The 26761-nt window shown below is 34.8% G+C and overlaps 1 protein-coding gene across 1 annotated transcript in view; it reads right to left on the reverse strand.

Annotated features, from left to right (window-relative positions):
- NDUFS4 (NADH:ubiquinone oxidoreductase subunit S4) overlaps positions 1 to 26761 on the reverse strand; it is a 99964-nt gene that overhangs the window by 54306 nt on the left and 18897 nt on the right. Inside the window, exon 2 of the mRNA XM_058564097.1 lies at positions 3306 to 3384. Coding sequence (XP_058420080.1) covers positions 3306 to 3384 — 79 coding nt within the window. The remainder of the gene's footprint in view (positions 1 to 3305; positions 3385 to 26761) is intronic.

Below are 26761 nucleotides of genomic sequence, written 5' to 3' on the forward strand. Positions count from 1 at the left end.
GTCCACGTACTTAAGCTCTGGGCTTAAATAGGCATTACCTATATTCATTTAAAAAATACATTATAAAAGAATATCCAATAGAAATCATGATAATGGCTAATTCCCTTACCTTCAAAGAGTCTAGCTTCTATCCAATTTCAGGTACAAATTTACCAGTAATCTAGTGATGAGTAGTTAATAAAAATGGTATACTAAGTTAATAAATTGGTTTACATTATATAATAGTGACATTAAAATGCTGTTTCCACAGCTCCTTTTAAAATGCTCATAAGGATTTACTTCACATTTTGAAGTTTTTATCATTAAAGTTTTGTTTTGTTTTTTTAAAGATTTTATTTATTTATTTTTTCCCCCAAAGCCCCAGTAGATAGTTGTATGTCATAGCTGCACATCCTTCTAGTTGCTGTATGTGGGACGCGGCCTCAGCATGGCTGGAGAAGCGGCGCGTCGGTGCGCACCCTGGATCCGAACCCGGGCTGCCAGCAGCAGAGTGCGCACACTTAACCGCCAAGCCACGGGGCTGGCCCCATTAATGTTGACATATGTTTTTAGAACCATTTTTGTTCAAAATGCAAATATAATCAACTCCAATTGCTCAATATTTCTCGACGTACCCTTCAGCCCCCAGTCTTGTCATTATGCTGCTTACTGAACTCTCCATCTGATAGTGTGTAGGAACATGAAATCCCTATCAGCATTATGTTACCTATTTGCTTATTTAATACTTTCATTTTAATATAAACCTAAATAAATGGCTAAAACTCAGGTATGAAAATTACCTGTGGGTTTCAGTAATCCGTATTAAATATTACTTCAATAACTATGAATAATTATACATAAGACTCCAATTGGGGGCCGGCCCAGTGGCGCAGGCAGTTAAGTGCACGCGCTCCGCTGCAGTGGCCAGAGGTTCGCCAGTTTGGATCCCGGGCGTGCACTGATGCACTGCTTGGCAAGCCATGCTGTGGCAGCATCCCATATAAAGTGGAGGAAGACAGGCAAAGATGTTAGCCCAGGGCCAGTCTTCCTCAGCAGAAAAAGAGGAGGATTGGCAGATGTTAGCACAGGGCTGATCTCCTTACCAAAAAAAGAAAAAAAAAAAAGAAGACTTGATTTCAACTGGAATGCCATACTGACATTTTGACTAATACACTTCAAGAAAAGACATAACAAAGCTGGGGAAAATCTATACAGGGCAACAAAATTCATTAAAAGTATGCAACTGATTTTATGAGAATTAAAAACACAAAGTTCAAAGCAGTCTGTATACCTCTCTGGTATGCTTCATAGCACCTTATTTAGAGCAATAAATTGCTGTCTGACTTTTCATTCTTCAAACTAGAAAGAAGAGAACTTAGAAACATTACTAATGAACTCTATAAAATTTAAAAATTTTATATAGAGTAAATCCTGTAACACTGAAACAAGACTGCAAGCTCCTGGGGCTTAAAAGAGATGGTCATTGGAAAAATTAAAATAATAGTACTCTCGGGCCGGCCCTGTGGCTTAGCGGTTAGGTGCGCGTGCTCCGCTACTGGTGGCCCGGGTTCGGATCCCGGGCGTGCACCGATGCACCGCTTCTCTGGCCATGCTGAGGCCGCGTCCCACATACAGCAACTAGAAGGATGTGCAACTATGACATACAACTATCTACTGGGGCTTTGGGGGGAAGAAAAAAAAGGAGGAGGATTGGCAATAGATGTTAGCTCAGAGCCAGTCTTCCTCAGCAAAAAGAGGAGGATTAGCGTGGATGTTAGCTCAGGGCTGATCTTCCTCACAAAAAAAAATAAAAAATAAAAAAATAATAGTACTCTCATTAATTAATGAACACATGGCATGTGTAAATCATCATCCTCTCACACATACCTGCCTCATTTCTTTGATACTTGACTAAGCAAGTGATGTTTGATTAACATTTAAAGAATAAATAGATGGTACCTCGATGAAGAGCTAGAGGACTGGTAAAAGGCATCTAGGCATGGTGAACTGGAATCTGAATGCCCTAAGGCAGGAAAAAGAACAGCAAGTTCCAGGCTTTGTGTGGCTGGAGCACAGAGTATAAAAGACAGTGGTACAAGATAAACCTACAGAGGAAGGCAGGAGTTAAATCATCTAAGACCTCAAAGGCCATGTTAGGATTTTAATGTTTACTCTTAGGTCAGTAAGAAATACCAAAGGATTTTACACAAGAGGATGACAAAACTAGCATTTTAAAAAACACTATTCTGGTTACCCTTTGGAAAATGAATGTGAGGAAGATTAAAGTATCTATAGAGATCAATCAAGACACCACTGCAGCAATCTAGGTAAAAGATGATGGTAGCCTATACTAGGATGATGGCAATGTCAGTAAGTAGATCTAAGAGATAATTTAAAGACAAAACCAACCAGCCTTAAGCATAAGATGTGAGTTTTCCCAATTGTCTGTCTGTTTACTTACTATTTATTCACCTGCTTGTATCTTTAATGGTGCAAATAAAAACTTAAGGGTGACCAACTATTTAAATTATGCTTATGGGCTCAAAATTGAGTGATAAAAGAATGTACAACAATTAGAAGGGGAGTAGTTAAGAAACACACCCATATATTTGATAATGGTAAACCAGATATAAAATGAAAAGCATGCTTATACTATTACACATTTTTATTAGAAGTCTTAGAAACTTTATAAAATTTATGCTATTGTACAATATAAGCATAAATAACAAGTTGCATCTAAACTAACATCACACATTAAAAAATTTTATAAGTGAATGGTTACCAAAATTCTACCTGCTACTGAGTAACAGAAGAATATTATTCATTTGTTGCTAGTTGTAATCTCTCAGGCATAATGTAGAAATGGGTATGTGTGTATACACATACATACATATATACACACACTAACAATAACAATAATTGGTTCCAGAAAAAACCAATATACTTAATTTTAGATAATACTAGTGTCTTACAACTTAATCAAACACGAGAGTGAGAAAATAAATACATTCATTACAAAAATAAAAATGTTCTGACTGCTACTTATAAACACCACAAAAATGGAAGCCTTCCATAATTTTAATTTCTTAATATTTGTATATGACAATATTTGTGTATAATGCTTAACACAAACTATCTTTATCTTTCTGTGACGAGTATTTCTTCTTAATCTATATATGATCTAGAAATTCAAATTCAAATCACTTTCCTAGAAGAACCCAAAACACCATACTGAAAATCTATTGTACAAACCTGTATAACCTATTGTACAAACTTGTATAACCCTGAAGGCAGAATCACAGCAGTGTGTAACAGAAAATTCTTACCAATTTTTCATCAACTGTTATGAGTTGCGCGTCTCGAGTTTGGTCCTGTGCCAGCCTCCATGTGGAAGTGCTCAACGACCTGCAGTGCAAGACTTTAAGTTAAAAAATGATCCATGCAATGAGAAAAGAGGCAGACAAATCTTACATAAACAAACTACCTACTAACAATATCTGTCTTATAAAACAAAGAGAATAGAAAAAAAGAGAAGAGGGCACAAAAATCCTTTTGCTCCCCAATTAGTTCTGTCTGCTGAGTTTTTGGCAGACTCTTACTTGACAGTTCACAACAGGCTGCACTTTATGTCAGTCTATAGGCTCTCTGTCACAGAAAGGCCACCAGTGACAAGCACTGTACTGCTCTCTATGAGTATACAGTGGCTAGTTTGTCATTACCAGGAAGAAAAATTTGGGAATGCTGATTCCCAAATGATGGCATCAGAAAAAGAAAAATCTCAATCATATTCTTAATGGCCTAAATAAAGTAAAAGTTATAGAATTTAATTACATAATGTTAACAAATAAAAAGTTTTTTCACTCTAATTTCAAAACAAGGGTAGTTTAAACAGGAAGGATTTGTATGATCATTTTAACTAATGTTATTAGTTTAGTCCTATATCCCATTCACAGAATTGAAGAAAGTGTGAATAGTTAAAATAGAAATATAAAGTCAAAAATAAAATGCACACAGAATCTAGCTCTCTTATATTTATACGTGGCATCGTGCCACCCTCACCCCCCAAAAATTACTAAAGCTAACAGATGTTTTATTTCATGTACACATTGTAGTTTATACTAATGAATGCCATAGCTATCACTGATTGTGACAATTTAGCATTTTAGAGTTTTCTAAAATATTAAGCCATCTTATGTGGATTTCTCTTTTAAAAGTAAGTTAGTATATCCAATTATGACTCAAATTTACATACCAAATAAATATATGGTGTTCAGTTCTTGTTTTTTTTAAATGCAATATAATCACCATAATTTTGATGCAACATAATCACTAATAATTGATGCAAAACTTCATGCCAAAGGTTCAACTTTCAAAAGCTACAGTGTACACAGCTTTATAGAAAATCTACTTACTAATATAAAGATAGCCCATAATACAAAAGGCTTTTCTACTTTATGAACATATATTTTTAGAAAATATCTATGTTAATTATTTCCCAAAATTAATATAATTCTTTACCACTGTAAATACCCTGCTCAGAAATACATCTATACAAAATACATCTACATGGAAATTACTTTAAGTTATTTAATTGTTAAAATACACGTTCTGGTTGTTATAATATTAAAGTATAATTAAGCACCTTTTAAAATCTATTTACTCTGGGGGCCGGCCGGGTGGCGCAAGCGGTTGGGTGCGCGCGCTCCGCTGCGGCGGCCCGGGTTCGCTGGTTCGGATCCCGGGCGCGCACCGACGCACTGCTTGGTAAGCCATGCTGTGGCGGCGTCCCATATAAAGTGGAGGAAGATGGGCACAGATGTTAGCCCAGGGCCGTCTTCCTCAGCAAAAAAAAAAAAAGAGGAGGATTGGCGGATGTTAGCTCAGGGCTGATCTCCTCACAAAAAAAAAAAAAAAAAAAAAAAAAAAAATCTATTTACTCTGGAAATCATTAAGACCAATAACATGACACTAAAAACATCTTGAATACTTTTAACCAAATCCATATATTACAAGAAAAAAATTAGGTAATGATAAAGAAACTAAGAGAACTTGAAATATTAGAAAATGTAGCCACATTTTAAGAAAATGAAGCTACATAGTTCCTCTAATGAAGAAAAGTGTTAGATCAAAATAGTGCAAACTATTAGATATATTAGAACGCTACAATCCATGAACTGTACAATTTTGGACTGCACAGATTTGATTTAAACAATTTTTTCTTAAGTTGTATAATAAAATCTTAATGTACATTAGTTCATAACCCAAAGTAAATTTTTAAAAGCATATATACTTTAGAGATAGATATATTTTAATAATTTTAATCTTCAACTAATCATAAGAATGAAACTATCATTTTCTGTAAAGAGATAACTATTATAAACCAATACACAAATGAAAAGTTCTCTCTTATATTTTTATCAGGCTACATGTAAAAGGCAACACAATAAAAAAAGACAAAAGATGTTAAATAAAATAATCCTACCAGAAAGAGTTAAAAATCACAATTAAAATTTTTTGTAAGAAAAAACTTTTAAGATAGGCTAGATTGCAAAGAGATCATAAGAATTTTTATTTATTATTTGAAACAATATATTCATATAATTTATTTAAGAAAAAAAAGCACATATAATACGTGTGTATGTATATGTGTATGTGTAGGTTATATTAGGCCATGTCAAGTAACTATTTCTTAAACATGGAGATAGCAATTATTAAAAAAATATCACATCTTAGATGTGGAGAAAAATTTTCCTCCAATTCTAGATAATGAAGGTAGCAACAGAGGTCCAGAGTCAATTACAAACACAGCATTTAATTAATTATGCCTAAAAAATATAATCTGTAGTTAATTTTAGATTAAACGTGAATTATATAGCAAATATCTATTTACTGATTAGCCTGTAAAGAATGTCACATCACTGAAATGGTAGAAGTAAAGAAAACATTTTTAATAATATTAGAATATAAAGATATTACTAAAAGACACAAAACCTCAAAATGAAATAATAATAAATGAAAAAATGAATGAAAAAATGAATGAAAATGAAATGAAAAAATGACAGAAGCTACTACATAAAAATTTCTAAACCAAAGTTATGGTAAATGAAGAATAAGAAAACAAACAAGGAGAAAATACTTACAACATAAAACAGTAAAGGATCAATATCCAAAATAGGTAAAAGAGCTCTTACAAATCAGTAACTACGGCTAATTCTTAGGTTTCAAAAGAGACAAACAACAAAAAAACAAACTACTCAATTAAAAATGGGAAAAGGACTTGAATCAACATTTATCCAGAGATCTACAAATAGCCAATAAATACATGAAAAGATGCTCAACAATACTAATCATTAGGGAAATACAAATCAAAACCACAATGAGATACCACTTCACACCCAATAGGATGGTTATCAAAAAAATAAGTGTTGGTGGGATATGGAGAGATTGGAACCCTTGTGGGAATGTAAAATCATGCAGTCACTGTGGAAAACAGTACAGCAGTTGCTAAAAAATTAAACATAGAATTACCATATGATCCAGCAATTTCACTTCTGGATATATACGCAAAAGAACTGAAAGCATGGACTCGAAAAGATATTTGTACACCAAAGTTCATAGTAGCATTATTCACAATGGCCAAAAGCAACAATTACCAAAATATTAATAATCATATTTTACTGGACAATGCATAACACTAGGAAGTTAAGCGTACATGTAGAAATGACTAATATGTAATCATCAGTAAATAAATGCTAATTTTACTTTGCTATTTAGCACCCATTTTCAAGAAACTTAGAAATTGTACTTGCCTCATGAGCTTGCCTTTCCGTCTACCCATTTGTTTTGCTAACTGGCTTGTTCATATATTCAGGTTTCTTAAGTGTCAACCTTAATTCTGAGCCCAAAGGATAAATTCTGCGAGTTGTGACTGTTATTATCAATTATCATTGACTGTGGAAGCCATTTTTATACACTCATAAATATATAAATATTTATATATTTATATTTAGTTTTTCTGTATAAGTTTCCTGTAAGAAAATGAGATATCCTGGAAATGGATATCAAGAGATCTTATTTCTAACTCTGGTTTTACTACTTACTAGTTGTGTCTATGAGCAAATCACTTAACCTCTCTGCATCTCAATTTCATTCTTTGTAAATCTGTAAAATATGGACCTGTTGCTCTAAAGTTTCTTCTAGTGATGAGTCTACGTGATGCTAATAAGTGGAATTGAGTATAATTCTAGTCTGTTTTAAAATTCCCTATGGAAATGCTGTGCAATAATTACTCAACTCATAATCTGTTTTGCTCTAAAAATCTAAGGAGGTACATCTTTCAAAGACATATATATACCACATTTGTTTATCCATTCATCTGTTGATGAACATTTGGGTTGTTTCTGCTGAAGATATTCTAGCGTGGGTTTTTGTTGGGTTACAAGTTTGCAACTCATTTGGGTAAATACATAAGAACAAAATTACTGGATAGTATGTTAAGACTATGTTTAGCTTGTAAGAAACTGCCCAACTGTCCTCCAAAGGGGCTGTACCATTTTGCATTTCCACCAGCAATGAATGAGACTTCCTCTCTCATTCTTGGCAGTGTTTGGTGTTGTCAGTGTTTTCGATTTTACCTATTTTAATAGGTGTGTAGTGGCATCTCACTGGTTTTCAATTCCCTAATGTCATATGATGTTGAGGCGCCTTTTCACATGCTTATTTCCCATCTATATATTTTCTTTGGTAAGGTATCTGTGAGATATTTTGTCTATTTTTTAATTGAGTTGTTTGTTTTATTGTTGAATTTTAAGAATTCTTTGTATATTGCGGATACAAGCTCTTTGTCAGATATGTGTTTTGCAAATATTTTCTTCTGGTCTGTGCTTGTCTTTCATTCTCTTAAAGTCTCTTTCACAGAGCAGAAGCTTTTAATTTTAATGAAGTCCAACTCATCTATTTTTTCTTTCAAGGATTACACTTTTGATGTTGTATCTAAAAATTTCAGCACCAAACCAAGATATGTAGATTTTCTCTTATGTTATCTTCTAGAAGTTTTGTAGTTTTGCTTCTTACATTTAGGTGCATGATCCATTTTGAGTTAATTTTTGTGAAAGGTGTAAGGTCAGTGTATAGATTCATTTTTTTGCATGTGATATGTTCCAGTTCCACTTAGTGAAAAGATTATCTTTTCTCCACTGGGTTGCCTTTGCTCTTTTCTCAAAGATCCGTTGACTATATTTGAGGAGTCTATTTCTGGGCTATTGATTCTGTCCATTGATCTATTTGTCTATTCCTTTCCCAATTCCACACTACTGTAGCTGTGTACTAAATCTTGAAGTCAGTGTCAGTCTTCTGATTTTGTCATTCTTCTCCACTATTATATCGAGTATTTTGGATCTTTTGCCTTTCTATATAAACTTAGAATCAGTTTCTTGATAGCCATGAAGTAGCTTGCTGAGGTTTTGATTGGGATTGTGTTGAATCTACAGATCAAGCTGGGAAGAATTAACATCTTAACAATATTGAGTCTTCCTATCCATGTATATTTCTTAGGCTCTTCTTTGATTTCTTTCACCAGTTTTGTAGTTTTCCTCATATACATCTTGCAAATACTGTTTTTGATACTTCAAAATATACTCTTCAAGAAGTCTTAATGGTGAAAAGATAAACCATTTGCAATGGAAAACAGTATCTGAGTAAGAATAACATTACTGACTCAAGTACTAACACTATACTCCCTCTGAAGCAAATTAACGTTATCAACTAAGAATAGTAAAATTACCATATCCCTTGTAGCAGTTTGAAAACCTGGCCCCAAATTTCTGTGACACTCCTCTAACAAGAGCTAGAGGTCTTTGTTCCCTTGAACCCTGTGACTGCTTGATCAATATAATAAAGAAGTGAGGCTATGCATCTTTCCAGGCTCAGGCCTTAAAAAACTAGTAGTTTTGGGGCTGGTCTGGTGGCGTAGAGGTTAAGTTTAGCATGTTCCCCTTCAGCAGCCCAGGTTCCTGGGTTTGGATCCCGGGCATGGACCACCATCACTCATCAAGCCATGCTGTGGAGGCTTCCACATACAAAATAGAGGGAGACGGGCACAGATGTTAGCTCAGGGCCACTCTTCCTCAAGCAAAAAAAGGAAGATTGGCAACAGGTATTAGCTCAGGGCCAATTTTCCTCACCAAAAAAAACACAACATAAACTAGTAGTTTCCATTTCCTGTCTCTTATAGCATTGTTTCGTGGGATATTCACTCTTGGAACCCAGGCACGATGCTGTGAGGAAGTCCAAGCTGCCCCACAGAAAGACTCATGTGAAGAGGAATCAATAGTCAATATCACTTTGCCAGCCATGTGAGTGAGCTATCTTGGACAGGGACCCTCTAGCCCAAGTTGAGTTATCCGAGCAGACACCACATCGAGCAGAGACAAGCTTCCCTGCCAAATCCTGCCCAAATTGCAGATTTGTAAGCAAAACAAATGACTATTGTTGTTTTAAGAAACTTAATTGAGTAGTGGGGTAGTCTGTACCTAACCATAGATAATGAAAACATCCCTACAAATAATTAAATATGGTTTTATAAACATTAAAATTGAAACAGTAACTTCAAGGAACCAGAAATGATTTGCTGGACTTGTAGACAAAGTAGAATTCCTAATTCTATAGAAATTATTAAGGAATCAATTAATCCTCAACCTTTTGATTAAAACCAATTACGCTTGTTGCCAATTTATCGCAAATTGAATTAATCCAAATTTACATTAAATCAGAAAGTGTTTAGTTCTATACTAACCCATAAGAAAATATTACTAAGAGTTATAACTGAAATAATAAAATAACAATATATACATATTCTCTATGCCACAATAATTATCTCAGACTTAAAATATGTTGATATTTGGGTCAATCACTTTCAAGTTAATGACCTTGAAGCTTTTCAAGATCATTGACTCAATAGAGAAAATTTAAACTGTCTTTGTCACACTGTACTCACTAGACAGAAACAAGAAAGAACTAATTGTTAACGTAAAAAATAAAGATGAGGGGTCAAGGGACCATTTTAATTTTCTGGGAAATTATGTGAGAGTAGGCACATATGTGCCTACACAAATGTAGAGAGGCAAAGATCCTACAAATGTTTTGGTTAACTTCAGTGGAAATAACAGTGAAGACAGTTTAGAATCTATTCATAAATAAATTCTTTGATTCTAATTCAGATTTATCACATTAAGTTCTAATCTTTACCTACAGTACTTAATATTATCTTAAAATGTTCAACTGGTCAAGTCAGTAAAAATTAATAATCTCCTGCTCACAGGTGTCCTTTTTCCCATTCTTCTGAGCCAGGTGGAACTTGTAGCAGGAACTAATAGCAGTTGTGCCTCTGGACACAACTCAAGCCAAAAACTTAAAATAATCCTTTGAGAATCATCCAATGGACTAAGGAAAGATTTGTGCAAGAGGGATAAGGGTAATTACGCTCACATACCAGACTTTGGAATGGAACTAAGAAGTACTAAGAAGGAGAATGTGGGCAAGGTTTTAGAGGGTGGTAACAAAGAAATTGGAGGGCGTGATAGAAAATGTGAAGTAAAGGAGAAAGAAATATACCCAAGTTTATAGCAAGAGGTTATCAAAATAAACATAAATGAGGTGAAAATAAAGGGAATAAGAAATATAGATGTCATGGTGATGATAACAGTTACATTACAAAACACAATGAATATATGAAAAGTTCATAGTTAGGAAGGTCACATCATTGAGTTATACTGGCCACTAAAGAGTAACTCTACTAGGTTGGAATGCCTTAAAGGAAGGAACTGAGTTGTACTTTGGCATGTCTTGTAAATAGTTGGAAGCAAATGTACCATAAAGATATCAATTATTAATCTACAAATAAATATAATAATAATAATTCTAACAGAATTTTTATAAAATTAGATGATTCTCACCAGGAAGAAAAAAATTCACAAAAATTTTGAAAAATAACTATAAGGTAGGATGTACCTTGCCAGGTAATATCCTACAGTAATTAAAATATCATGGTATTAGCAGAGACACAGACACATAGATCAAATAAATAGTACAGATCAGAATACAAAAACAGACTATGTAGATCTGTAAATTTATTATATAATAAAAGTGCAACTTCAAATCAGTGGTAAAAGGCTGGACTATTCAATAAATGATACTGAGACATCTGGCTATCCTTTCATGGAAGAAAATGTTTGAATCCTCTTATAAAATAGTCACATCATATACCAAAGAATTCCAGATGGATTAATATACACACACATACACTCACGTTGTGTTGTGTGTGTAAATTATTGGAATAAAATGTTAGAGTTTTTAAAATAACTTTTGGGTGGAGAAGTTTTCTTAATCAAGACACAGTACCACAAACTGAAAGAAAAATAACTTCTGACCAACAAAAGGTACTACAAACTAAATTAAAATAAAGGAAATATCAGAAATACTAAATATAACACACATAGCAGGTAAAAGACTAATATCTAGAATATATAAAGGACTCTTAGAAACCAAGACAAAAATCACCCCAAAAAGGAAGGAGGAGAGCAGAGGATATGAACACGGTAGACATTAATACTAACTACATAAATAATCACTTTAAATGAAAATAGTCTAAATACACCAATTGGAAGAGAGAATGTGTCAGACTGGATAACAAAAACCAGAATCCAACTATATGTTGCTTAAAGAAACATTTTAAATACAAAGACATAGATAGATTTAAAAGTAAAGAGATGGAGAAAGACATACTATGTTAACAACAATCAAATCTTACAGCAGTAGCTACATTAATCTCAAAGTGGGCTTCAGAATAAGGAAAATTATCAAGAATAAAGAGGGGCATTACATCATGATAAAGGGGTCAATTCTCCAAGAAGACATTAACAATCCTTAAGGTGTATATGCCAAACAAGAGAATATCAAAATACGTGAGGCAAAAACTGAAGGAACTGCAAGAAGAAACCGACAAATTCATTATTAATAGTTGGAGACTTCAACACTCTTAGTAATTGACAGAGCCAGCAGGCAGAATATCAGTAAGGATATCCTTAGTTGAACTGAACAGCACCGTCAATCAACTGGATTTAAATGACATTTATAGAATACTGCAGAATACACATTCTTCTCAAGCTCACATGGAACACTCACCAAGTCAGGCCACATTCTAGGTCATAAAACACACCTTAACAAATTTAAGAGAATAGAAATCACATAACATACGCTCTCAGTCAAAAACGAAATTAAACTAGAAATCAGTAACAGAAAATTGGAAAATCCTCAATTATTTCAAGATTAAACACCACACTTCTAAATAACTTATGGGTCAAAGAAGTCTCAAGAGAAATTTTCAAATATTTTGAACTAAATGAAAATGAAACTACAACTTTTCAAAATTTGTGGGATGCAGCAAATACAGTGTTTAGAAATTTATAGCACTGAATACATATATCAGGAAAGAAGAAAAGTCTAAATTCAGTAATCTAAGTTTCCACCATAAGAAACTGTAGAAAAAAGAGCAATATAAACCTAAGGCAAGCAGAAGAACAAAATAATAAAAATTATAGCAGAATTCAATGAAATTGTAAATAAGAAATTGGTAAAGAAATGTTAACAAAACCAAAAACTCGTCTTTGAAAAGATGAGTAGAATTGATAAACCTCTAGCCAGGCTAACCAAGAAAAAAAAGAGATGCCACAAATTACCAATACCAAAAATGAAAGAGGTGTCATCATTACTGATACCATGGAAATTAAAAGGGTAATAAAGAAATACTATAAACAACTCTGTGCCCACAAATGTGATAACTTAGATGAAATGGACTAATTATCTGCAAAACACAAACCACAAAAACTCACACAAGGAGAAATTATCTAAAGAGGCCCACAACTATTAAAGAAATTGAATCAATAATTAATAACCTTTCAGGGCCGGCCCCGTGGCTTAGCGGTTAAGTGCACGCGCTCCGCTGCTGGCAGCCCGGGTTCGGATCCCAGGCGTGCACCGCTTCTCCAGCTACGCTGGGGCCGCGTCCCACATACAGCAACTGGAAGGATGTGCAGCTATGACATACAACTATCTACTGGGGCTTTGGGGGTAAAAATTAATAAATAAAATCTTAAAAATAAATAAATAATTAATTAATTAATAACCTTCCAAAAAAGAAAGCACCAGGCCCAGATGGTTTCCTGGTGAATTTTACCAAACATTTAAGAAGAAATGAAACTAATTCTTTATAATCTCTTATAGAAAATAGAAGGAAGGTAACACGTCCTAACTTATTCTATGAGACCAGCATTACTTTAATACCAAAACTGAATAAATAGAAATTTACAAAAAAGTAAAAGTACAAACTAATATCTCTTATGATCACAGATGCAAAAATCCTCAACAAAACACATCGGATCCAACAATGTATAAAAAGATTTATACACCATGACCAAATGGGATTCACTCCAGGTATGCAAGACTGGTTCAGTATTCAAAAATCAATTAATACGATCCAGCATGTCAACAGGCTAAAAAAGAAAAATCACATGACCACACTGTCACATAAAAAGCATTTGACAAAATCCAACACCTATTCATGCTAAAAACTCTCAGCAAACTAGCAATAGAGGGGAACTTTCACAACTGGATAAAGAACATATATATAAAATCTACAACTAACATACTTAATTGTTAGTAAGTAGAAGCTTCCCCTCAGACTAGGAAAAAGGCAAGGATATCCACTTTCACTACTCCTATTTAACTGGAAGACCTAGCTAATGCAGTAAGACAAGAAAATGGAATGAAAAGTATGCATATTGGGAAGGAAGATATAAAACTATCCTAGCTTGCAGATGACATCATTGTCTATAGAGAAAAATCCCAAAGAATCAACAAAAAACTTTCTGGAACTAAAAAGTAATTATAACATCAATTTGCAGGATACAATGTTAATATACAAAAGTCAATTGCTTTCTTATACAACCAGCAATGAATACCTGGAATTTGACATTAAAAACACAATACCATTTACATTAGCACCAAAAAATAAATAAGTATTTAGGGGTAAATCTAACAAAATATGTATAAGATCTATATGAGGAAAACTAGAAAACTGTGATGAAAGAAATCACAAAACATATAAATAAATGAAGGGATAGTCCATGTTCATGGATAGGAAAAATCAATATTGTTAAGATGTCAATTCTTCCCCAATTGATCTACAGATGCAACACATCCAAATTGAAATTCCAGCAAGTTATTTTGCTGGATATCAACAAGCTGATTCTAAATTCATAGGGAAATACAAAAGACCCAAAATAGTCAACATAACACTGAAAAAAGAATAACAAAGTCAGAGGACTGACACTAACTGATTTCAGACTCACTACACATATCAGTAATCAAGACAGCACAGTATTGGTGAAAGAACAGACAAACAGATCAATGAAACAGAATCAATAGCCCAGAAACAGACTACTCAAATACAGTCAACTGATCTTTGAGAAAGGAGCAAAGGCAACCCAATGAAGCAAAGATAATCTTTCCAATAAGTGGAACTGGAACATATCACATGCAAAAATTAAAAAAACAAATCTACACACTGAGCTTATACTTTTCACAAAAATTAACTCAAAATGGATCATACACCTAAATGTGAGAAGCAAACTATCATACTGCTAGAAGATAACATAAGAGAAAAGTCTACATGACCTTAGTTTGGTGCTGAATTTTTAGATACAATATCAAAAGTACAATCCATGAAAGAAAAAATAGATGAGTGGGACTTCATTAAAATTAAATGCTCTGCTCTGTGAAAGAGACTTTCAGAGAATGAAAAGACAAGCACAGACTAAGAGAAAATATTTGCAAAACACATATCTGACAAAGAGCTTGTATCCACAATATACAAAGAATTCTTAAAATTAAACAAGAAAATAACCCATTTAAAAAGTAGGCAAAAGATCTGAATAGACACCTCACCAAAGAAAACATACAGCTGGCAAATAAGCATATGAAAAGGTGCTCAACATCATACATCATTAGGGAATTGAAAATTCAAACAACGAGATGCCACTATACATCTATTAAAATGGCTAAAAATCACCAAAACTGACAATACCGAATACTAGTGAGCATGTGGAGCAACGAGAAGTCTCATTCATACTGGTGGGAATGAAAATGGTACAGCCACTTTGGAAGACAGTTTGGCAGTTTCTCACAAAGCTAAACGTAGGCTTAATATACAATCCAGCAATCGTGCTACTAGGTATTTACCCAATTTAACTGAAATCATATGTCCATACAAAAATCTGCACAAGAATGTTTGACACAGCTTTATTCATAATTGCCAAAAACAAATCCTTCAATTAGTGAATTGATAAACTGTGGTAGAGCTATACAATAGAATGTAATTCAGTGAGAAAAAGAAATGGGCTAGAGAAAATGTTTGCAAATCACATATCTGACAAGGGATTAATATCCAGAATATAGAGGGGAACTACTAAAACTAACAACAAAACAACAATCCAATTCAAAAATGAGCAAAGGACTCAAAGAGACATTTCTCCAAAGCAAATATACAAATGGCCAATAAGCGTATGAAAAGATGTTCAACATCACTAATTATCAGGGAAATGCAAATCAAAACTGAGAGATACCATATTATACTCATTAGAATGGCAAAGGAAGGAAGGAAGGAAGGAGCAAGTGTTGGCAACGATGTGGAGAAACTGGAACTACTGGTGGGAATGTAAAATGGTATAGGTGCTATGGAAAACAGTATGACAATTCCTAAAAAAAATTAAAAACTGAATTACTACCCAGCAATTCTACTTCTGGATATACATCCAAAAGAAGTGAAAGCAATGACTTGACTAGACATTTGTTCACCAATATTTATAGCAGCATTATTCACAGCAGCCAAAAAGTGGAAGAAATCCAAGTGTCCACTAATGGATGGATGGATTAAACATAATGTGGTATATACATACATTGAATTATTGTTCAGCTTTAAAAAGGAAGGAAATTCTGATACATGCTACAATACGGATGAACCCTGAAGAAATGCTAAATTAAATAAGCCAGTCACAAAAGGACAAACAGTGTATGATTCCACACATGAAGTACACAGAGTAGTCAAATTCAGAGACAGAAAGTAGAACGGTGGTTGCTAGAGGCTAGGGGAGAGGAGAATAGAGAGTTATTGTTCAATGGGTATAGAGTTTCAGTTTTGGAAAATGAAAAAAGGTCTGGAGATGTATGGTGGTGATGGTTGCACAACAATATGAATGTATTTAATGTCACTGAACTACACTTAAAAAAGATTAAAATGTTAAATTTTGTCTACGTATATTTAATCTTACAATTAAAAAAAAAAGAATACGCCTTGTGAGAAAACTGTTGAACCCTGGTTTTCAACCCAATAAAGAGGAACACACACATAAAAGTTTGTCAAAGCTGAAGATTTATAACTTTATCTAGAGAAAGCCTCTTTGTGTATGTATGTATGTAGAAGTAATGTAGAAGTATGTCTATACACACATATTAATCACTAATCTCTTCACAAATTTTTAGAAGACCAATTGAAGCTACTGAACATCAAGAGGATTATTCATTTCTACTGCCTCATTAGCATATTTTCCAACATTATATACTTTTTAAAAATTTCTAGCACATGTCTATGTAAACAGAGAATAAGTGATACTTTGTTACCATACTTAATACCAATTACCACCCTGGTGATTTTTCAGACCGTTGCATTGGCACCATTATTCAACACACGTTTTGCATAAAAATAGTTGATAATTTTGAATCTTTCTTCACTAACAGATTTATGTTACAAATAAGCACTTGAGAGCAAATCCTCTTTAATATATTTACAAAAATGTAAAGGACAAAACACAAGGAAAAGCAAGCCCACATAAACCAGCTGACTCCTCTAATAAAATTAATAACTGTTGTCATTTATCTATCTAGTTCACCTTTCAGCATCAAGATCATTAATTCAATCACAGCACTTCAGAGGTACTTAGCATCTTTTGAAAAAAATGATTCTACTAATCATGCATAATTCTCTACGTTCCTCACAAGGCTTGTGTGTTGGTCACTACGGCTGTGCACCAATATTCCAGTTCTCCTTTCAAGCATATGGTGAGATTACACTTCACGGCCATCTCTGAAGTTAGGTGTGGACTAGTGACGTACTTCAGCCAATGAAATATGAGAGGAAGTGACACTATCTAGCAGAAGCTTTAAAAGCAAGCGTATAATTGCCTATCTCTTTTCCTCTGTCAGAATAATCAACCATGGTTAGTCTGGGTCCCCAAGTGAGGACAAATGGAGGAGTAGTGCTCCCGGCTATCCCACAAGGTACATGCAGCATGAATTAGAAATAAATCTTTGTCATTTTAAGCCATAGATATTCTGGGGTTTAGTATCCTGACTGATACAGCTTGATAAGCAATTCTCTATTCATTACTTCTCTAGGGAATGCCATATGAGAACTTAAATTGTATGATGTCTGTTCTACACTGATTGTTTGAGGTTGGAAGTGTTATAGATTGAGAGTTTACTATTTTTTTTTTTGTGAGGAAGATCAGCCCTGAGCTAACATCTGCCAATCCTCCCCCTTTTTTCTTGAGGAAGACTGGCCCTGAGCTAACACCCGTGCCCATCTTCCTCCACTTTATGTGGGAGGCCGCCACAGCATGGCCTGACAAGCAGTGTGTCGGTGTGCGCCTGGGATCTGAACCGGGGCAGCCAGCAGCGGAGCGCACTTAACCACTTAACCACTACGCTACCGGGCCAGCCAGCGAGTTTACTATTTTCAAGTGAATCAAGATGTTACCTTTAAAAAGCTACATTTTTGGTCTAGAACGGAACATGATTTATTTTCTCATGCCTCCAAAGCTTAGAAAGCATCAAAAAGCCATTAGATGATTTGCTTCACATGAGCTTTAATGCCCCTGTTTCATCTTGGACAGCTCACCTAATTAAAAAAAAAAAAAAAGAGCTATGTATTTTATCTTCACTTTGAAGTATTGCAACTTGTTGCTTATTTGCTTCAGTTTAGGAATCTTTTGGCTTAAACCTCCTGCCATAGGGCCAGCCCCATGGCTTAGCGGTCAAGTGCACGCGGTCCGCTACTGGCGACCCGGGTTCGGATCCCGGGCGCGCACCGACGCACCGCTTCTCTGGCCATGCTGAGGCCACGTCCCACATAGAGCAACTAGAAGAATGTGCAACTACGACATACAACTATCTACTGGGGCTTTGGGGGAAAAAAAAGGAGGAGGATTGGCAATAGATGTTAGCTCAGAGCCGGTCTTCCTCAGCAAAAGAGGAGGATTAGCATGGATGTTAGCTCAGGGCTGATCTTCCTCACAAAAAAAAAAAAAAAACTGCTGCCATAAAACCAGTGGAATCATGTTTGTATCACAAAAGTATTTAAAATATATTAAATAATAAATTCAATCACAGAAAATATGCTGAAATTATAAGACATGATAGTTGAACAGACTAGCATTCATTACCCAGTAATGTTACATCAAAGAGAAAGCTAGTTGGTAGGTGTTGTTTATTCTTCAATTCTTTTTTTTTTTTAAAGATTTTATTTATTTATTTTTCCCCCCCAAAGCCCCAGCAGACAGCTGTATGTCATAGCTGCACATCTCTCCAATTGCTGTACGTGGGACACGGCCCCAGCACGGCCGGAGAAGCAGCGCGTCGGTGCGCGCCAGGGATCCGAACCCGGGTCGCCAGCAGCGGAGCGCGCGCACCCAACCGCCAAGCCACGGGGCCTGCCCTATTCTTCAATTCTAAGATGAAGTATCTGTCCATCAGCAAATTTGTCACTCTTGGGCACAGTATTTCTTAAAGGCTGATGATTACATGATATAAGAATAATTACAAATACATTTAGAAGGAAAAAAGTCACTAACATTCATATATTTTTTTTAACTTCATGAAACAATTCAGAAAACAGTCATGAAGTGACTTCAGAGTTAGTCAGACCCATGTTAAAATTCCAGATATGCCACTTAAGAGCAATATGATCTTGAACAAATTACTTCACAACTCTGCACTCAATTTCCTCATCTGCAAAAATAAGGATAATAATACCTCACAGAATGACTGGCAGAATTAAATAACATGTTAAGTAATTGTCATGGAGTGCCTGGTGTAGAGAGAAATAAATGTTCATTTCTTTCCCTCTAGTAACAAGCAGGACCAGTTTATTTAGTGGCAAGAGAGGGAAAGAGAACCCTACAAAAGATTAACAAACACATCTTTTCCATTTTCTCTAAAAAATGTAAACAGCTAAATTTTCTTTTTTATGAAATCTACTGTTCTACGTCTGGGCCTCATTCCCTCTCACCTAGACTAATACAACAATCACTTAATTGGCCTCCCTGCCTCTAGTCTCATCTCCCTTAAAGGCATCTTCCACATCACCAAGTAATTATATTCAATCATGCCATTTCTTTGCTTAAAATCCTTCATTGGCTGGTGGTAATGTACCTTAAAAAATGGAAGTATTTAGGGATGGAGTATAATGATATTTATAATTTACTGTCAAATAGCTTAAGTAAAAAAGAATATATACTCATATCTGCATTTGGCTTATCTATATATATATAATACATACATGTAAAATGAGCAAAAAACAGCAAAATATTAATAATGTTAAATCTAGGTAGTGAGATTAAGGATTCATTGTACACTAACTTTTTTGTCTATGCGAAGATTTTAATAAAAAGTAGTAAAATTGAAAGCAAAATGAAGAATATTATCATTAGTATGCTTCATTTGTGGAAAAATGGAAAAGAATAAAAGTGTATTTGCTTGAATATACAGAGACAAACTCCAAGCATAAGAAACTAGTAACAATGGTTTCTTGGGAGGTGAGGAGAGCAGCGGTAAATGAGCAGATTGGGGAGAGAGATGAGAGGAAGACTCTTACATATAACTTACTTTGTACACATAGAACTCTATGACTGCATTATCTATTCAAATATTGCACTGAGAAGTAATGTTGATCATATCTTTACATAATGCATACGGTTAGTGAAGATTAAATGAGACAACATATATAAAGCTTAAGCATAACTTGGTTATGGTTCGATAAATGTTTGCTAGTTTGGCTGTTGAAGTAAGGAAAAAAAATCTTCAGTATTAATAGTACTATCTAATGTGTACGAGTTAATTTTAATCTACATCCTAGGGATGGTTAGTCATGCTCTCCAGAAGTGGCTACTTAGAGACATGAATTTCAAATACCATTATCAAAATTAATATCAAAGAATTTTTTTGATTGGCATAAATCAAGATTGAAATTATTTTTCCTTGATGAAATGAGTGGTATTTGAAATATATGACTGGCTAGAAAAACTGCGTGGGCACCAGCGAACAAGGTTTAACAATTCAGCAAGCTCAGCAGCCTAGACTTTTAGAACAACGCTCAAGGTCTACAGCTCCATTTGGGCCTAGGATCGCCCACTTCGAGGAAGACACTGTTGCCTGACCTGATCAGTCCTGCCATCAGACTACTGTTATTGTTTATCTTTAGTGAACCAAAATTCTCATCATAGGGCCCATGAACCACTACTTCATAGAGAACCCTGTTACCTGAACTAACTAGACAGCAGGCCATTCCTATCATCAGAATTTATTGTCCACCTTTCGTGAACCAAGGTATCACCTCACAGAGCTACTGAGAAGATGAAAAGAGATATAAATGATAAACACTTAGCACAGTTCCTGATATATTCCAAGAAAATTATTAGCAATCATTACTATTTATTTTGAGAAACTAAAGTTGTTAAATTAACAATTAAATTCCACTTAGAAGTTTTTATCAGCTTAACCCTGAAATTCATGCTAATTCTAAGACATGGATCCAACTACAAAAAAATGTTCAGATTAAAAATAACTAAACAATTCATCTCCCTAAGCAGCTACAGCAGATGTTTGCTACCTATGATCTGATTTAAAGCAATCATGTTTTGAAATCCAGCTGAAATCAAGGAAAGATTTAGTAATAAATTACTGTAACTAGAGGTGAGTTGTTAATAAAAGAAAAACTGAAAATATCCTGTACTAGTTAACAGAGCAGTGCTACTTTAAAATACAGTATTTTTTTTAAAATAAAGCATGTCTGTAAACTGGACAGACTTTTAATTTGTTTAAACAAATTCAAAGGGAATTTTTTAAAAAATGTGTAAAATACAAGGGGCCAGCCTGGTGGTGTAGTGGTTAACTTTGTGCGTTCTGCTTTGGCGGCCTGGGGTTCGCCAGTTCAGATCCTGGGTGCAGCCTACTCATCGCTCATCAAGCCATGCTGAGGCGGTGCCCCACAGAGAAGAGCTACAACTCTACAACTATAATATACAACTACGTACTGGGGCTTTGGGAAGAAAAAAGAAAAAGAGGAAGATTGGTGACAGACGTTAGCACAGGGCCAAGCTTCCCCCCAAAAAAGTGTAAAATACAATCTAGACTTTATCATCTCATAAATGTAACACAACAAAATATATATGCGCAAAAGCACAAAAGGCCATATAAAAATAAAGACACACACACACTAAATTTCATAGTGGTTAGCTTAATAGCCTGCCTGTTATTCAATTAATAATTTTATGGATCTTCATACCAATTATGAAAAACAATCACTATAAAATTTATCCAAATCCAGTCAGTAAAACTGCAGACTACTAGACCTGAAAAGAGTAATTAAAATTCCCACTGACTTCCCTAAGTAAATTACTTAACTAAATACCTGTCTATGACTTTTAAATAACAAGTATTGTCAGAATTGTATACGCAATTTGATTTCAATCACAAAACTAATATAATCAATAAGAAAATGAGACATGAAACTAGTACTTTCTCCACTCACTTTTCATAATAACATTCTATCTTTTAAAAATATTCACCTAGACAACATCCATTTATGATAAAAACTCTCAATGAAACGGGAATAGAAGGAAAGTACCTCAACATAATAAAGGCTATTTATGACAAACCCACAGCCAACATCATACCCAACGGGGAAAGACTGAAAGCCATTCCTCTGAGAACAGGAACAAGGCAGGGTTGCCCACTCTCACCACTCCTGTTCAACATAGTACTGTAGGTTTTGGCCAGAGCAATTAGGCAAGAAAAAGGAATAAAAGGAATCCAAATAGGTAACGAAGAAGTGAAACTCTCACTATTTGCAGATGACATGATTTTATATATAGAAAACCCTAAAGAATCCATTGGAAAACTATTAGAAATAATCAACAACTACAGCAAAGTTGCAGGGTACAAAATCAATCTACAAAAATCAGTTGTACTTCTGTATGCTAATAATGAACTAACAGAAAGAGAACTCAAAAAGATAATACCATTTACAATTGCATCAAAAAGAATAAAATACTTAGGAATAAATCTTACCAAGGAGGTGAATGACCTATACAATGAGAACTACAAGACATTATTGAAAGAAATCGATGATGACATAAAGAAATGGAAAGATATTCCATGCACGTGGATTGGAAGAATAAACATAGTTAAAATGTCTATATTACCTAAAGCAATCTACAGATTCAATGCAATCCCAATCAGAATCCCAATGACATTCTTCACAGAAATAGAAAAAAGAACACTAAAATTTATATGGGGCAACAAAAGACCCGGAATAGCTAAAGCAATCCTAAGAAAAAAGAACAAAGCTGGAGGCATCACAATCCCTGACTTCAAAACATACTACAAAGCAATAGTAATCAAAACAGCATGGTACTGGTACAAAAACAGACACACAGATCAATGGAACAGAATTGAAAGCCCAGAAATAAAACCACACATACGGACAGCTAATTTTCGACAAAGGTGCTAAGAACATACAATGGAGAAAGGAAAGTCTCTTCAATAAATGGTGTTGAGACAACTGGACAGCCACATGCAAAAGAATGAAAGTGGACCATCTGCTATCGCCATTCACAAAAATTAACTCAAAATGGATCAAAGACCTGAAGGTGAGACCTGAAACTATAAAACTCACAGAAGAAAATATAGGCAACACACTATTTGACATTGGTCATAAAGGAATCTTTTCAGATGACATGCCTACCCAGACTAGGGAAACTAAAGAAAAAATAAACAAGTGGGACTTTATCAGATTAAAGAGCTTCTATAAGACAAACGAAACCAGAATCAAGATGAACAGATAACCCACCAGCTGGGAGAGAATATTTGCAACACATACATCTGACAAGGGGTTGATCTCCATAATATATAAAGAACTCACACAACTGAACAACAAAAAAACAAACAACCCGATCAAAAAATGGGCAGAGGAAACGAACAGACACTTCTCCAAAGAAGATATACAGATGGCCAATAGGCACATGAAAAGATGTTCAACATCACTAATCATCAGGGAAATGCAAATCAAAACAACACTAAGATATCACCTCACACCCGTTAGAATGGCTATAATCACCAAGACAAAAAACAACAAATGTTGGAGAGGATGTGGAGAAACAGGAACCCTCATACACAGCTGGTGGGAATGCAAACTGGTGCAGCCTCTATGGAAAACCGTCTGGAGATTCCTCAAAGAATTAAAAATAGAGATGCCCTATGACCCAGCCATCCCACTACTGGGAATCTATCCAACGAACAGGAAATCAACAATCCAAAGAGGCTTATGCACCCCTATGTTCACTGCAGCATTATTCACCATAGCCAAGAAGTGGAAGCAACCTAAGTGTCCCTCGACTGACGAGTGGATTAAGAAAATGTGGTATATATATACAATGGAATACTACTCAGCCATAAAAAAAGACAAAATCGTCCCATTTGCAACAACATGGATGGGCCTGGAGGGTATTATGTTAAGTGAAGTAAGCCAGAAGGAGAAAGACAAACACTGTATGATCTCATTCATATGTGGAATATAAACCAACACATGGTCAGAGAAAACTGTATTGTGGTTACCAGGGGCAATGGGGGTGGGGGTGGGCACAAGCAGTGAAGGGAGACATATATATGGCGATGGACAAACAAAAATGTACAACCCAAAATTTCACAATGTTAAAAACTATTAAAACATCAATAAAAAAATAAAAAATAAAAAATTCACCTAGGGCCAGCCCCATGGCTTAGTGGTTAAGTGCATGCACTCCGCTACTGGCAGCCTGGGTTCAGATCCCGGGCGCACACTGACGCACCGCTTCTCTGGCCATGCTGAGGCTGCGTCCCACATAGAGCAACTAGAAGGATGTGCAACTATGACATACAACTATCTACTGGGGCTTTGGGGGGCAAAAAAAAAGGAGGAGGATTGGCAATAGATGTTAGCTCAGAGCCGGTCTTCCTCAGCAAAAAGAGGAGGATTAGCATGGATGTTAGCTCAGGGCTGATATTCCTCACAAAAATAAATAAATAAATTAATTAATTAATCAATTAATTAAAACTGTTTAAAAAAAATTCACCTAAAGATTTTTTGTTTTTTTGAGGAAGATTGGCCCTGAGCTAATATCTTTTGCCAATCTTCCTCTTTGTCTTTTTTCTTCCCACCGCCCCAGTACATAGTTGTATATCCTAGCAGTAGGCTGTTCTAGTTCTTCTATGTGGGACGCCGCCTCAGCATGGCTTGATGAGCAATGAGTAAGTCCACAACCAGGATCTGAACTGGCGAACCCCAGGCCGCCAAAGCAGAATGGGCGAACTTAACCACTATGCCACCGGGCCAGGCCCTAAAGAAGATTTTTTAATTGAAGTATAATTGACATACAACAGTATATTAGTTTCAAGTGTACAACAAAATGATTCAATATTTGTATATATTGTGAAATGATCACCACAATAGGTCTAGTTAACATCCATTACCATACATAGCTACAAAAGTTTCTTCTTATGACGAGAATTTTTAAGATCTACTCTTTTAGCAACTTTCAAATACGTACTACAGTATTATTAACTACAGTCACTATGCTATACCTAAAGAAGATGTTTTAACTTTAAAACATTTTTTGGGGCCGGCTCCGTGGCTTAGCGGTTAAGTGCGTGCTGGCGGCCCGGTTCGGGTGCGCACCCACGCACCACTTCTCCGGCCACGCTGAGGCCGCGTCCCACATACAGCAACTAGAAGGATGTGCAGCTATGACACACAACTATCTACTGGGGCTTTGGGGGAAAAATAAATAAATAAATTAATTAAAAACAAAACAAAACATTTTTTGTTACGTTGACAAATATCCAGGCAATAAAATACTCTCTGAAAAGAAGTTTGAAAGATCTGGCAAGAGTTAATACTTATCAACTAAAAGACAGTGTATGTATGTTCAAAAAGCCCAGCTGACTCTGTTGACCACATATACTTAAGAAGGTACACTAAGATTCTAATTCCTATTCTTAGTTCATCAAATACCCATTGAAATATCTACTATGTCTTATGCATAATGCTACACCCTAGCATAATGCCACTGGCTTTACAGATTTTATTGGAGGAAGGCAGACATATAAACAATAATTTCAATGTCACTACTTTAAATGCTAGTGGTAATTTCTATGATATGTTATATAAAAGGTGCTTTTCTATACACAGAGGAACAACGGTTTCTTCTTCAACTGTGTCTTCACAGCACAACGCAGTGCTCAGCATATAATAAATACTCAGTAAACATGTTTAGAGAAATGAATTGTTGTTTAGTTTTTTTAATCTGAACATTTTTTTTGTAGTTAAATCCACTCTGAGAATTGGCATGAATCAGGATTAAGCTAATAAAAACTTAAAACTTCTAAATGGAATTTAACTGTTAATTTAACTTTAGTTTCTCAAAATAAATAATTATTAAATGATTGTTAGTACTTTTCTTGGAATATATTAGGGACTGTGCTAAGTGCTTATCATTTATATCTCTTTTAATCTTCTCAGTAGCTCTATGAGGTGATACCTTGGTTCACTAAACGAATAGGACTTACATAGGCAACGGGTGTTGAAGTGGGTAGAGGCAGGGAGAACAGAGGGGAAAGCAGAAGATTGAGAAGATAATTAAAAAACATTTAACATATTACTTTGATTCATTCACATATTTAGTGCCTATTATGTGTGGTAGTTTTATTTTTAAATTAAGACATAGTACCACAAAACCAGTAGTTTCAATTTTGGTCATGAATTCTTTATTTTCTCCAAAATGCTTATTTTTCCACCAATACTTCTTATTTTGCCTCCTCCCAACTCCCTTCCAGTAAATAAAATGGTAAAATTTAACAGTTTCCAAAATATTCCAAAGGGTCTTAAACCCTAATAGATTCCATTTTTTATCTGCTTTTATTCTAAATTAAATAGAACCGCACAAATTTAACTAAGTAAAATCATGTGGTTTGTTTAATGTGGACTATAACAGCAGAATGTGTAATTCTCAATCTCAAAGGTCAGGGTTTATTCTGTATATTAAGCACTCTGCCATCCTAATATCTATAGTATAATAGCCACAGAGCTATTTATTACAGAAAAAAATTACATTACTATTGGCAATTACTTAAATTTGCAATACATTTCCATCTTTTCCATTCTTTCTCTGATGGAAAACTCTGGAGTCCTAGTAAAAACCCAAATCACACAAAAAGCTATCTTTCTGACAGAATTCCACTCACACATTTTAGCAAATATTTATCTCAGTCAAATATTATCAAATATTTATCTTGCCTTAAGATATAGTCTGCAATACTATTATTCAATATATGGAAGAAGTAGGACTCATCATAAAACTAT

This window comes from Diceros bicornis, chromosome 20, assembly GCF_020826845.1.
Source record: "Diceros bicornis minor isolate mBicDic1 chromosome 20, mDicBic1.mat.cur, whole genome shotgun sequence".
Classification (NCBI taxonomy): Eukaryota; Metazoa; Chordata; class Mammalia; order Perissodactyla; family Rhinocerotidae; genus Diceros; species Diceros bicornis.